The 15,034-nt window shown below is 30.9% G+C and overlaps 2 protein-coding genes across 6 annotated transcripts in view; one reads left to right on the top strand and one right to left on the bottom strand.

Moving 5' to 3' along the window:
• LOC108756620 (SPRY domain-containing protein 7) overlaps positions 1-14,847 on the top strand; it is a 32,695-nt gene extending 17,848 nt beyond the window's left edge. Inside the window, exons 2-4 of one of the 2 annotated variants that reach the window (XM_018500565.1) lie at positions 13,481-13,758; positions 13,899-14,001; positions 14,131-14,189. In XM_018500565.1, coding sequence (XP_018356067.1) covers positions 13,481-13,758; positions 13,899-14,001; positions 14,131-14,159 — 410 coding nt within the window. In that variant the 3' untranslated portion in view covers positions 14,160-14,189. Of the gene's footprint in view, positions 1-13,480; positions 13,759-13,898; positions 14,002-14,130; positions 14,190-14,449 lie in introns of those variants that run through there. The other variant, XM_018500563.1, reaches the window with a different exon arrangement.
• Positions 1-15,034, bottom strand: part of LOC108756619 (heparan-sulfate 6-O-sulfotransferase 1) — a 90,537-nt gene that overhangs the window by 9,303 nt on the left and 66,200 nt on the right. The window lies entirely within an intron of this gene.

Below are 15,034 nucleotides of genomic sequence, written 5' to 3' on the forward strand. Positions count from 1 at the left end.
ATGTAATAATTATTATTTATATTTAATTCATAGAGCATAATATATTTTATGTATTAATTTGTAATATTGTATGATTATTGTAGCTGATTCTTATATGCTCTTATATTATATTGTATTTGAAAAATATATTCATATACTGAAATATGAATATTACTAATAAAGCACCAAGATCCACTGTAATCGAAAAATAGCATTATCTTCTTATTTGTGTTTAAAAGAAAACAAAAAATATTGTGTAATAGAAATATAATAAGAAAAAGATTTACATAAATTATTATATTAAAATTTAAATGAATACATAAAAATAATAATTATAATATGAAAATTTTGGATAATACTAATAGAAAAAATATATGGAATTGGCAGAAAACTTGATGCGCCATATAAATTAACAAATAAGTTTATTTACAATTAAAAAAATCATATACGAATTAAACTACAGTTTCAGCTGCGCTTCGAGCTGTCCTCAACAAATTGAAGATGATTCAAAGTACAGCCAAAACGTCCTAATTCAAGTATGTTTTTTACTGTAAATAAACTTATTTGTTAATTTATACAGCGTATAGAATTCCACGTTGACTTTTATTAGCCCTTCTTTTTATTAATATTTTTTACTTTGAGAGTTTTATCAATTTTTGTGGATAACATATAATATAAATAAATTTAATAAAAGAACATAACTTTACCTCGCGTTATTTAAATCATGTAACAAGATTTTAATTGAAAATTATAATAATTGATATATAATATAAATTATCTTCAAAATTTTGAAAAGATATGGAATCTAATTTATGCACTGCAAATTTCTTTTTCAGCTCTTCAGTTTAGTTTTTTAATTTACTTTGCTTAATAAAAATTCTCGACTTCTCTTTCTGCTGAAGAAGCATTATTATCTGACGTAAACATATGTTCTTCTTTCTCCAAACGTGAAAGTTTATCCAATGCTTCTTATGTTTCTGTAATAAATAATAAATGTACTCTTTGCAAAAAGTATACAAATTATTTAAAAAAATTCACTTACTGGCACGTCCTTTTAAAACCCCTGAATATAAGGGCCATTCTTCTAAAGGATAATCACAATTTTTTATCATATTATGTTATTCACATTTTCTGTCATATAGGACGGACTTAAAAATCTTGTAAAAAATGTCTTAGTCTGAGTATTATAATCCACCCAAAAAGTTGGAACAACATCAGTCTTTTTAATCAAAGGCCTCCGACCTTTTGTTATAAATTCTACTAATGTGTACATGTGCAAGTTTTTGTCATTGTCCATATCTATAACCGAAAAAATATGTTAAGCTGATTCTACAATGAGTTGGACTGTGTTCCAAATTTACTGTCAACACTGAAAATGCTACACTTTACATTACGTGCACTATAGATTTTCAGTACTGGCAGTCAATTTTGGAACACAGCCTTGGTAGTCAGAAGTCTTAATCAAGTGAAGTTGGCCAATCAGTGTTAAGATCGCAGCATAGGCTTTTGAATAACGCATAACACAGTGCATAAGTAAATCAACCAATCAGAATCTTTTTTCTTCCATTTCGTGGAAAAGAAGAATTTTTATTGATTTTTATTTTTTTATGCATTCTACGTTATGTGTTATGTAAAAGTCTGTACTGCAGCCTTTAGTCATACAAGTTGGCTATTGGTCAACTTCATCAATTAAGACTAAGGATTTCCGACATTTATTCAAAATAGAACTCTGCAGTAGAATTTATCTTTTGGTGGTAAACCAAATAATTCTGAAAATCAGACTAAGATGGAAATTTTAAGGGGTGATATATTTCTTGCTGTAAATAAAATTATTTTTGCATTTTTATAAACAGTAACAGTAATCGATATTTTCTCATTCATTTACACTATAATTTACAGCAAAGAATAAGGTAACCCTGCACAGTCAATAATACTGATCAGTAATATTGAATCAGTAATACTGACAGTATGCATCAATATTTTTAGTATTTTTACAACCTTATATGATCGATATTATTGTTAATATATTTCACTTTAATGTTACGTATATTATCTATTACACTGTGACATAAATCCTAATAAAAACGATACTGATGCTTGAAAACCAAAATTCAAACATGTCGGTATTCTGCGTCAATTCATCAAGATTAACTACACACAATCAATAATATTGCCGGTATGTTAATAAGTACATTGACGGTATTATTGACCATGTAAGATATAGATCACTCGTTGCGATCTCAAGTTGGAAAGATTATTATCTGCTCTATTCTTACTCGAGTTATGAATTTGTCAATTGTCAATCTGATCTTTTCCGTGACTTCTATCGCCAAATAAGATTTAACTGCAAACATGAATCACTTATTGAAAATGTATATATGTAATAAACGATAAATATTCGTAACCGATGAAATTTTAGGTTATATTGATAATTATAGATATAAATCAAGGCTAACATTTCAAAATGTTCTTTGTGAGGAAAATTTTAATTGAAATATATAATAATATATAATACACGTAATGTATTATATTGAGTAAAATTTTTCTCGGAGAGGTTTTGGAATATGACCTTGAAATGTAGCTTAAAAAGTATGAAAGGAATTAGTCTGTTCTTTTTTTTGAGACACTGCATAATAATACAACTAGCGATTTATAATGATTTTTAATTACTTACTTGCAAACATTTAGCGTCCTAGAAATTACGAATAGAACTCACACAAATCGCTTTCGCACCATTTATTGCATGTATCGGCATGTACATGCAGCGCCGCAGCTTCTTCAGAGTCGATACGGAAATAGAATCGAAATAACCGCGGCGAGTAACAAAAAATAATACGAGTAACGTAAAAATGTCGCGTTAGTGATCAATTAAATGCGCGTTAGCCAGTCACTTTCCAAAAATGTATCAATGATGCAACACTCGTTGTAACGCTACTTGCGATGAACTCTATCGCCGCAGCGAAAACAAATAATTTTCATAATGGCGTTTAGTAAAGTGGGTATAAAAAGAGTGACGCCAAGTCGCCATTTTGTGTCCTACATCTATAGATATGTACGCGTAAAGATATACATTTAATAAAAATATAGACACTAATTAAACCGCAAAATCCTTAATACATTTTATTGTAATATTTAAATATACATTAAGTATTTTATTAATTGAGATATCTCATTTTTACATTCAGATTAGGTTAGTCACAACAGCTTTAATGTGCACTAAGTATACATTCCAGTAATAATATCTAGTAATGTCTGCTCGGTAATTCCACTGATTCTTAAGTAATCAAATAATTCCCCCAGCGGTTTATCCCTCGTTTTAACACTTTTAACTTTTATACATGCACATCATATGATGCGTGCATTATCAACTGAATTACTATATTACAATATCTTGGAAAAAATCAGCCCAAATGTTGTATAGTAAACTAAATAAAACTTTAGTCAGTTTTTGTCCAGTTTCTACACATTATTTTAATTTATATTATAATTTAATCTATTAATACTAGACAATAAGCAGTGTCTACGCAAATTGCACAAATTTTTACCAGGAAAACTGCTTCAATCACTGAATAAAATTCTATCAAGTTCTTGTCCATTTCCTTCTGAGCATTGACACAATTAATGAGAATACAGTAATATTAGATAGTAACTGGACACGTGTTTAGAAAAACTGCATACATTTCTACCAGGAAATTTGATGTTAAAATTTTCTAATCAATTATGTTTTATTTTGGAACTAGACGTTCTTTTATTTGATTGTTGACTCTTTGCCCTTTGTTTATTGTTATTTATTTTCATATGAAGAATTCTTTTATCTTTCAATGTAATTTTTTCGAGATGTTTTTGTACTATCTTGGAGTACAAAAAAGCAAAAAAGTCTGGTGTACCTATGTATATTTGTTCATTATGGGAGGGTCCAGCTTGCCATTGACTTGGATTCTCATTTTCTTTTTTTTTTTTCTTTTTTTTTGCTGATAAACAAGCTGGTTGGAGCAACAAAATTCGCTCTAGAGCAACAAAATAGCACTAAATTTTTGACCATGTCCCAATTCGATTTGTGCTAATAAGGGGTCCAGGTTAATAGGAGTTAATGCACGTAATATCGGTAGTGTATGTCAAAAATGCAAGGATAACTTTAAAATGCTGTAACTTCGCGAAAAAAATCGCAGCAACTCGGGGTTTTTTTTTTTAATTAAAGGGGAAAGTTCGAATTTTACGTTGCTACAAATGGCATTCTTCCAAAAAATTTTACAAAGTCCGTGTATTTCAATTTTTCAATTTTTAATGTGACAAACACATCCGTGTATGCGTGTGCTGCGCGTATGTATACATATATACCATATTTATAGTCATTTTAAGCTGCGAAAATTTTATCGAATTTAAAAACGCAGCTAAACTACTGAAATAATATCACAAATAAATTTTGATGGCTCAATAGCTATCTATTAAAGAATAGAACTTTATATGTTGAAAATCTGTAAATAAAAAATAATAAATAAAATGCCAATTTGAGCCAACACTGGTTATTATTATGTGTATTTTATATCATTTATTCAAAGTGAATAGAAAAACGTATACGTTTCGATCTACGGTCAGGTAGGTCCTGATCAATACAAAGAAATTTACTTAAACTATTAATTACAAATTACATAACGATAGGGCATACGAGTATAAACTATTATAAAATACAAAAAACTGTGATGATAATATCCGAGTTAATCTTGGTCATCAAATTACTATGTTTACTAAAAAAGAGAGATTTTTTTGTTTTGAATCGACCAATCAAAAGGAGTTAAAAAATATTTTAAATTGCTAACATGAAATTATTCACAAAAATATGGTAAAATACTTACTGTCAAGATTGTTGTACATATTCCATTAGACTGTTCTATTTACTGTGTAATCTAATTATGAATAAATTAAAAAGTTAATATAAATAATAGTTAATATCAAACTTTAGTTCACTTATGTGAAACAAAATTAAGAGTTATTAGACACGACATAATTGTTCGGTAGACGGATGTAAAATGAAAATTGAATACTAAAATATGTACGTTATCCCAATCAAATTCATGAAATAAGTCCATACGATGTTAATATCAGTATATGAGAAAAAAATTTACTAAATTTTAATAAATATTATTTGAATAGTCTTAACGGAATATTTACTAAACGTACACATATTTATTAAATTATACAAGAATCATTAGTTTGATTTAACTATTATTTTTTTCATTGTGAATTACATACACACACGCACACGCACGCACGCACACACAAAATTCACATTAAATTATTTAAGCATAAAAAGTCCAATTTTGACCGTTATAGGCTTTAATTCCTATTTCTTATTGGTTGTGTTCTCACACAGTTTAATAAGATTCTTATTGATTAATATATTAATTGTTAAAATTGATGACTATTCAGATTAGGAAATTTGTCACATCGATGACATAAAGGGACATGACAACATATAAGTAGGGCTAAAATAAATATTTTCTGCTTTAAATAAGCAAATTCTCTGCTTTAAAAACACAAATTCTTTGCTTTAAAAATATAGATTTTTGTTTTTCAAGCAGAGATTTTGTGTTTTTAAAGTAGATAAATAGCGAGAATTTAATGACGAATTCGGTTCACATACACTGAAGATTCCTTTCTTTCTTCCTTAATATGTCTTCTGATGGATTTTTGACTCACTCCAGTGAGTCATAATACCACGATTCCATGGATAAATCCAATGATCCTGCCTCCCCGAGAGCAAAGAAGGTTCCATTTCAATATTTCTTATGTATTGCTAGATATCTTAATTCTGGCCTAGTCATTCAGCAAAACTTTACATTTACGAGGTCTGAGTCTAAGCGCTACGATCTAGGTGCTTACGTGGAGTCTGAAAGAGTAAGACCTCTAGACCATCTCACTCTGCATATAAATAAAATAAATTATAAAAGTGTCAAGGATTAAGAGCGTAAACAGCAAATTGATCTATGCTAATGTTTTAGTTTATACACAAATATCACATACGTTTTGATCAATACATTCAGATCATTTTCAATGTTAATACAAAATATATAATATAAAAAAAACGTTTTTGAGATCTACATGTTACTTAATTATAAATTACAATTGGATATAATATCTTAATCTAAAACATATGTAATCTTCCTAATCGTCGATTGAAATTCAGTTACCATTGTGTATCTCTTGATAGTAAATGCAGCATTAAAATGTCGTGCTTTTGATAAAAATAGCAATGAGTTGTCAATTAAAATTCGGTTATCACTTTGTATCTTTTAACAAATTCTGAGTCATTGTAGCTGTTCGTTTTTTGAAGTGTAGTTTGTACTGAACACTCCTCTGTGGAGCTGGCTTCCTATTTAAAAAAAAATCAATTTTTTTTAGAGTTCTGAATAGATTTTCGACAGTTTCAGAGTTCCTGATAGTTTAAAAAAATAGTTCTTTATAATAGGCCATTAAAGGCATAAATACGATACGGGGCTAACTTCACGCAGCCCCCCATTTTTCATTAGAGTTCTGGATAGATTTCGAATAGTTCCAGAGTTCTTGACCTATTTTAAAAATAGTTCTGTTCAAGAAAGTAAAAAAAATGTGATTGAATATCCAAAATAGGTACCCAATAAATAAGCATAACTTTAAAAATATTAATTTAATCCAATTTTCTCATCAAGATTTTTTTATAGAGCTCCGCAGGGGCTATCCAGAACTCTCAACAGAACTGTCAGGACTCTTCAAAGGATTTTTTGTATTTTAAAATTAAAAAATCGATACCTATAATCGCTCGTAATTTTGTCGTTTCTACATTTTAACTATTATAAAATTTTAAATTCGAAATTAGTTTTTTCTTCGGTCTCCTCTTTTTTTAATCTGAAATAACATTATCTCGTAGAATGTTACATTTTCTTTTTGAGATACGTGTTTTTTTAATATCAATATTATCATTTTTTTGTTTAATACAAGTATACTATATAGTGGATATGAACTGTTATTGTACTATAGTTTGTTTTCTGTTTATATAATCTGTAAGATACAAGTTCTGTTAGATTATATTTTTGTTTGCTAATAATTTTGTTTTTGAGTATCAGTTTTAAATGTCATTTTGCTGTTTGATTTTTTTACTAGTTTTTGTCAGTAATAATGATGGTGTCAATAATTACTTGATATCCCTAAACAATGGCGGGTGTAAGAATGAAAAATTACGTTAAATTAATATTACCGCAGTTTTAGGCAATTTTCCTCAGTCGATTTGACTCCGTTTGCATACTACTAGTCGCCGCGCCGCGGTGATGTGCCGCGCCGTCGCGCGTCGCCGGCTGTCATTGGTTGTTGAAACAGTAGACACGTGATTGAGCAGAAAATACATTATTGTCAAGTAGTTGCGTATATCAGTAGCATCACAATACATAGAACAATTGTATTGTCGTGTTGTATTCTGTCAAGTACTTTATAACCAATATTAAGTTTATTAAGTTTTATTATAATACTATTTGCAAATTAAATTTGCTTTTTATTTACTTTATAAGTTGCTTTTTTACGCACATATTACAAGTTATTATATCTTCGATATTTAAACACACAATTTTTTCGATGAGTATGATTTAATTGCAGTTAAATATTTTTTAGAAATTTTTATTATTTTTTTTTATATCCCATTTCTTAACAGTTTTTCAATTAGGTCCAATATAGAACACAATGTACAACGCAGAAAAAATGCTTGAATATATAATAGTATAACATCTACAAAATATACGAGGGCAAGTCAATAAGTTTTTAGAAAAACATAGTAAAACACATTTTTTTGATCGATTTATTTTTATTTCTCAACATAGTCTCTTTTCAGCTCGATACACTTGAGCCAACGATTCTCCAACTTTTTCAAGCCATCCGAATAATATGATTTGTCCAACCCTTCAAAATAAACCTCTATTTCGGTGATGAGCTGCTCTCTGGTAGTGAATTTCTTTCCTCCGAATCATTTCTTCAGGTTTGGAAACAGGAAATAGTCGCAGGGGACTAAATCTGGCGAATATGCTGAATGAGGAAGCAATTCGTAGCGTAATTGAATTTGGCCATCGATGTCAGGCACGTGTAAACCCGTGCATTGTCTTGAAGAGCACTTCCTTCTTCGTCAAATGGGGACGTTTTTTTCTTTAAAATGTTGTTGAAACGATCCAATAAGGCTACGTAGTAATCGCCATTGATCGTTTGCTTCGACAAAAGGTAATCGATGAATTATACCGCGTGCATCCCAAAAAACCGTGGCCATCATCTTTTCGGCCGATTTCACGGTCTTTGTCTTCTTCGGAGCTAGTTCACCCGGTGAAATCCATTGTTTTGACTGTTTCTTCGTCTTGGGTGTGAAGTAATGGATCCATGTTTCATCCACAGTAATGAATCGACGCAGAAATTCATCTGGATTACGTTGAAACATCTCCAAACATTGTTTTGAAATCGTCACACGGTTGCGCTTATGGTCCACAGTGAGCAAACGCGGCACCCATCTTGCCGATAGCTTTTTCATATCTAATTGTTAGTGCAAAATTGAAATCACTGTGACATGTGATATGCCTGTGGTCTCAACAAGCTCGCGCACTTTCACTCATCGATTAGTCAAAACAATATCATGGATTTTATCGATAATTTCTGGCGTAGCAACCTCAATTGGACGTCCCGAACGAGGTGCATCACATGTGGATGTACGACCACGTTTAAATTCATTCACCCAATTGTATACAGTCGCAAACGCTGGTGCTATGAACATTATCCAACTTGGCTTTGATTTCTTTCGGCGTTAAACCTTTCATATGTAGATGATTACTGCATAAAACTCGTTTTTTTCTATTTTGCAAAAAATACAAAGGTTGTTCGCTTTAATCATCTACAGAAATGAAATCACGCGATGAATTCCGCTCAAAATTTGACAGTAATTAGTTGAAAGATGCTACTTGTCAAAAAGTAATGTGACATAGCACTGCGAATGCTCTGACAGATTTTCTAAGAACTTATTGACTTGCCCTCGTACTATTAAAAAGAATATAACAACGTTTCGACTCACAGTCTTTCTCAATATAATAAAATAAACCTATCTATTTTGCTTAACAATATTACAGGGTGCGTCGGGTATCTGAGGACACTCACATATGTGCCTGCCAGTTTTCGCAGCAAGTTTTATATTTTTTATTTTTTTTCAGATCATAAATGGGGTACAATAAGTTGACTAATAAAATGAAAAGACACGCTGTTATCGTCGTTATACACGCGAATCACAGCGATCTTGAAATCTCCGAATTTTTGAAACTCGCTCGATCGTTTGTTCACAAAGTTCGTCGAGAGTTAGAAGCATCTGATGGCAATGTAGAAAGTATCGCCAAGCGCAAAAAACATAAGGCACGTTCAGACAGAGTTAGAACATCACAATTTGTGCAGCAAGTCCATTATCAAGGGCATTATTGATGAAGACCCTTCAAAGTCCATAAGGGCCATATCGAGAACTTCAAGTTTCTATCGCATTGTCCACGAAGACATTCGGTACGTCCTACGTGATGCACAAAGATCAGTTTATGTCGGCAAACTCGAGAACGATTCATCCGAGCACAATGACAAGTTAAAACATCCTGAAATCCTGAATATGCTCTGGTTTTATTCTGACGAAAAAAATTTTGACCAGGATCAAAAAATAAACCGACAAATTATAGGTGGCCATGTGTGGATCCTTCAGATGTTCCTCATGTTATGCACACAAAGTTCCGGCAACTGTCATGATTTTGGGAGTGGTGAGCAAGGAAGGGCACGTCATCCCACTTCTTTCCTCAAGGACTTCGGGTGAATGTTGCTGCCTACATTGAGATTTTGGAAGTAGTTGTGAAACCTTGGATAGATAGCGTGCGTGGTGAGAGGTCATATGTATTCCAACAGGACTCTGCTCCTTCACACAAAGCTATGACGATATCCGAGAATCTGCATGATCACATAACTCCAAACATGTGGCCACCTAGCTCCCCGGATCTTAATCCTTTGGATTACTACGAATTGTTGAACGGGAGACCAATAAACATCCATAACACGCTTGATTCCCTAAGAGCAGCTATTACCAGAGTAATGACGCATATGGACGAGGATCATTTGATTCGGGCATGCAAACCTTTTTTCCGACAGAGAATTGAAGCTGTTATTGCCGCTGAAGGCGATTTTATCGATTAATATATAATCTACGAGTCATTTAGTTTGCTATAAAAATTTCATTAAAATACAATAAGTTTTCTAAGAAATATACAAATTTTAATTTTAAAGTCAATATGTCCTCAGATACCCGACGCACCCTGCAAATTGAGAATACTACGAGAGTACAAATCGAGAATAATTTTTCCATGTCAATTGATGATTATTAATGGTGATCAATTGACATGGAAAAATTATTCTCGATTTGCAATATTGTTAAGCAAAATGGATACGTTTATTTTATATATTGAGAAAGACTGTGAGTTGAAACGTCTATTGTTATATTGTTTTTAATGATATGTTAAATTAATTTTAAGATTTTAATAAAACATCTTGTATTGTTTATATATTTGGTAATTGATATTTGAATTGTTTTGTTGTAAAATTCTTTAATATGATTGGTTTTGCTGTTCCTCACTGAATCTAAATATATGAACCAATCATATTTAAGAATTTTACAACAATTGCAAAGCTGCTTTTTCTGCTGAACACAGCCTTTAATTTAGAGTACGACCGAACGACTCCGTTACCGAATTTCGATCGATTATCATATTTTCACCTTTTGCGTTTTCGAACGACTAATTTACGTCGTTTTATAACGACTAATAAACTCTTCTTTATGATATTTTTTTGAACAATATAAACATTTAATTTTATCTCTACACAATCCGTCCGATTCAACACAGTGCTCGACCTTTGCGGTTTACGCAGTTCAATACGTGGCAACTCTAATCGTTTTTATAAAATACCTTACAGTTCAGTATGAGGACATACGACATACCGCGAGTGACGCGATTTCGATTGTCAATTATTGAAAGCTGAAACAATACGCTACGATCCAAACGCTTCCAGCAGTTCCAGCCTAAAGCTCGAATCAGATTACCGACAATAGATAATACTCTACCAGCTTGCACAGTCGGTAATTTGATGGTTTCAATTCCATCCTTTCAATATAGACTTAAGTAATTCGGAACGATTTTTGAATTCTCGAGAAATAACAATAATTTTTCGAGAAATGCGAAATTTAAATTTGTTTTTTTCTTGGGATTTTCTTGAAAAAGAATTTTACACTAGCTATTAATAACTACTGACACCGAAAATTACTTCTATCTTCGAACTATTATGTTACTTGATATGTGACATCGCTAGTTTACGAATTATTATTGCACAAAATTGCAATATGTCTTATTCTTGTTCTCAAAGATGTCTTAAAAAAATATGTCCAAAAGACGTCTTAAAAAGGACGTTTTTAAAACTTGCCTAAAAGTCGTCTAAAAGACATCTTTTAGATAAGTCTTAAAGATATCTCTTTTGAGATGTCTTTCGGATTGTCTTTTAGACATGCGTGTTTACTAGACTTATACAGAGTGTTTTCAAAAAAACCGTTCACCATTCATATGGTAGATAGTACACATCATACTAAATAAAAAAAAAATCTTAGTAAACATATAGATCGAAAACAATTATTTTTGAGACATAAACATTTTTGTATGTTAACGTCATGAATGACTTGGTTCTATTTACATACATGCACATTTCCATACATGCTCGGCATTTTTTTTTACAGAGTCGTGAACTCTCTTGAAAGTTCAAGTTTCTGTCGAATTATTTGACAAATAGCTGCATTTGGTCACGTAATTCTTCTTCATTTATTTGCGGAGAATATACTCGGCTTTTCAAATATCTCCATAAAAAAAAGTCCAAGGGATTTAAATCAGGAGATTGAAAAGGTCATACAACATGCAAAATCCAATTCACTTTTGACCGATCAGTATTTACGAGTAGCCGCTGTGTGTATTCTATTCTTGCTTAATGATTTGATGGAGTGAGTGCACTTGTTGGATATAGTACAGTTAGACTGCTCATGAAGCGGTCTCCAGACAACCTTAGTGCCGATTCCTATTATAATGTAAGAATACAAGGTGTAGCCACAGTATATACATTTTTGTGAAAAAGTGATAAAGTAAAAAAGTGAACAAAAATAACATAGAAAATCGAGCAAGAAATTTATTATATAATTACATATCTATAAAAATATTATGAGAAAGCTGATATAAAAGAAATTTATATGTATACATATATGTCCAAAAAATAAGTTTAAAATACAATAAATAAAAAGAAATCTTTCTTGCTCGGTTTTCTATGTTACTTTTGTTCACTCCTTATTCATTTCAATGAATTCGTTGGATTGCGATGCGAATAAATTTAGTGAGTTTTGCGAGGAATTTTGATAGAGTGAAAAAAGGATGAAAAGACAAAGAAATTTAGGTGGCAACGCTAGGTAACTTACTTATTTCACGCATGCGCACTCCATTTTGGCCAACACTAACATCAAAGATGCCGACAGAGAGTTGCGCTACTGTAGCGCAATATATATTGTGATGTATGGTGTAGCATTGTGCATAATGGCAATAGTAATACTATTTTATATTGGAAACAACCAATCAAATTTTACTCAATATGCGCTTTCCTGTATAATTGCGCTGAAGTAATGGAACTGCTAACCAAAATTCACTCTTTTACTGCGCATTCACAAGAATGTTTCACTTCTATTTTTTCATCATGATTTTTACGGTATTAGATATTCTTGTTATACTGGTTCCGGGATTTTCTTCTATTATCCTTAAAATGCAATTCTTCGTATTTGACGTCGATACATATCTAACAAGCTCTTGTAAACTCATCAAAGTCTCGATGGCTAGTTCTAGATGAATCTAATTCACAAAGTTGGTGAAGATTTTAAAACAGTATACAAGGAACTCTTCAATTTAGGAAATTTTTCGGCGTAAAAAGGTAATAGAGGTAATAGAGGTATTTCCATTAGCACAACCATTTAAAAAATGTATATCTGCTATTTCTTGATTAGAGTAATACGCTGATATTTTTAGTCGACTTGTGTATCATTAAATAAAATCCGCAATCACCGGTTGATCAGTTGATGACACTTGATTGATGCCGGTAATTATCTTCTGTTATGTATGGAAATTGAATGAGAACATACAGAACGCGATTTATAAACATTGATGTAAACATCGCATACGACATGTAGAAGCCAAAATCATTCACGATGCTACATACAAAAATATTTGTATCTCAGAAACGGTGGTTTTCAACCTATATTCACGAAGGTTTTTTTTTTACTCAATATGATGTATATGCTATCTACCATATAAATGCTGAATGATTTTTTTGGAAACAGCTTGTATATACATATATTCTATGTATACAGAGATGATAAAGATATAAATTGCCATGCTATTTTATACAGGAAACGAGGTAGTAATAGTAAAAAATGGTCTAAGAATATGTGGAAGCGGTGGTGCCTTAACAAATGCCCCTCTTCTTCAGAGTAAAAGTTATTTTGAAGTGAAGATACAGCAGGGTGGTATATGGGGCATTGGACTAGCTAAGAGAGACACGGATCTCAATGTCGCTGTAGGAGGCAAAGACTCAGAAAGTTGGGTGCTTAATTCTGATGGTATAATAAGGCACAACGAACAAGAACTTCACAAAATTCAAAATCTTGTCCAGGAAGGAGATGTCATCGTATGTATATACTGCTATTTAGTTTGATATATTTTAAAGAAATTAATTAAATTTGAAAAATCGAAGAAATGCTTCTGAGTTTTTAAAAGATTATTATTACAATCAATATCTTGTTTGAATAATTAAAAACTTTTTTTTAGGGAGTATCTTACGATCATATAGAGTTGAATTTTTATTTAAATGGAGAATCCATGAATGCTCCAGTTATAGGTGTAAAGGGACGGATTTACCCAGTGTTATATGGTATTTATTTATTCTAATGAATAACTCACAATAAACGAGAATTGATTAAAATGGATTGATATTTTAATCATTTGAATCCACTTGAATACACTTTAGTATAACATCCATGATCCATTTTTACTCTTTTAGAAGCAATTGGATGGAAAAACTTCTTTTAGAGATTTAATTGAAAAATTGCATTTCCTATTTAAAATTTTGAACTGAGAAGTATTTACAATGCACTTAAAGAATTGAATTTTTTTTTAGATTGAAAGGCATAGAAATGTGCTTTCATGTGCAATTACTATAAATGAACAAAAATACATTGAGATTGAAAAGGATTCATTTCAATGTTTGCGAATGTACTTCTGAAAATCTGAATTCATTTCAATCCATTTTCGTTTACTGGTAATTAACATGTGTGTGACAATTAATTTTTATATATAATTTATATTATTTTAACTTTCAGTGGATGATGGAGCCATTCTAGACCTATTTCTAGAAAATTTTATTTATACTCCACCAATGGGCTTCGAGAAAATAATGCTGGAACAATCGTTGCTCTAGCAGGGTATAGGAATAAAAATAACATATATTGTTAAAACTGACATTCCTCATTCGAGTTTCGTTAAACATTAAGAGTTGAAATTAAATGTTAAACTAAGATAAATTGTAAACAGGGAGTTACAACATAGTATGAAAATATAACATGGTATTAAAAAACAAATGTAACAAACACAATTACATGATAATATATTTTATTGAGGAGCTTGGAATAAACGATTTGCCTAAAGATGTAAGAATCTATTTTTTGATGTATTCTCTATGGAAAAAAGATGCATAATAACTAGATTTTATATAACTAATTGAGAGAAAATTCTTGAGATTTATTAAAACTAAAAAGAAATTTACAACGTTAAATGTTCGAATGAGTCAATTTAGTTCTATTTCAATCCGATGTTTATGTTACGATAATTACACATATCTTTGTATAATTGTATAATAATAGATATAATCATAAATATGTGTGTACATTTTTAGTAATATATTATAT

This window comes from Trachymyrmex septentrionalis, unplaced genomic scaffold, assembly GCF_001594115.1.
Source record: "Trachymyrmex septentrionalis isolate Tsep2-gDNA-1 unplaced genomic scaffold, Tsep1.0 scaffold129, whole genome shotgun sequence".
In the NCBI taxonomy this organism is placed as follows: Eukaryota; Metazoa; Arthropoda; class Insecta; order Hymenoptera; family Formicidae; genus Trachymyrmex; species Trachymyrmex septentrionalis.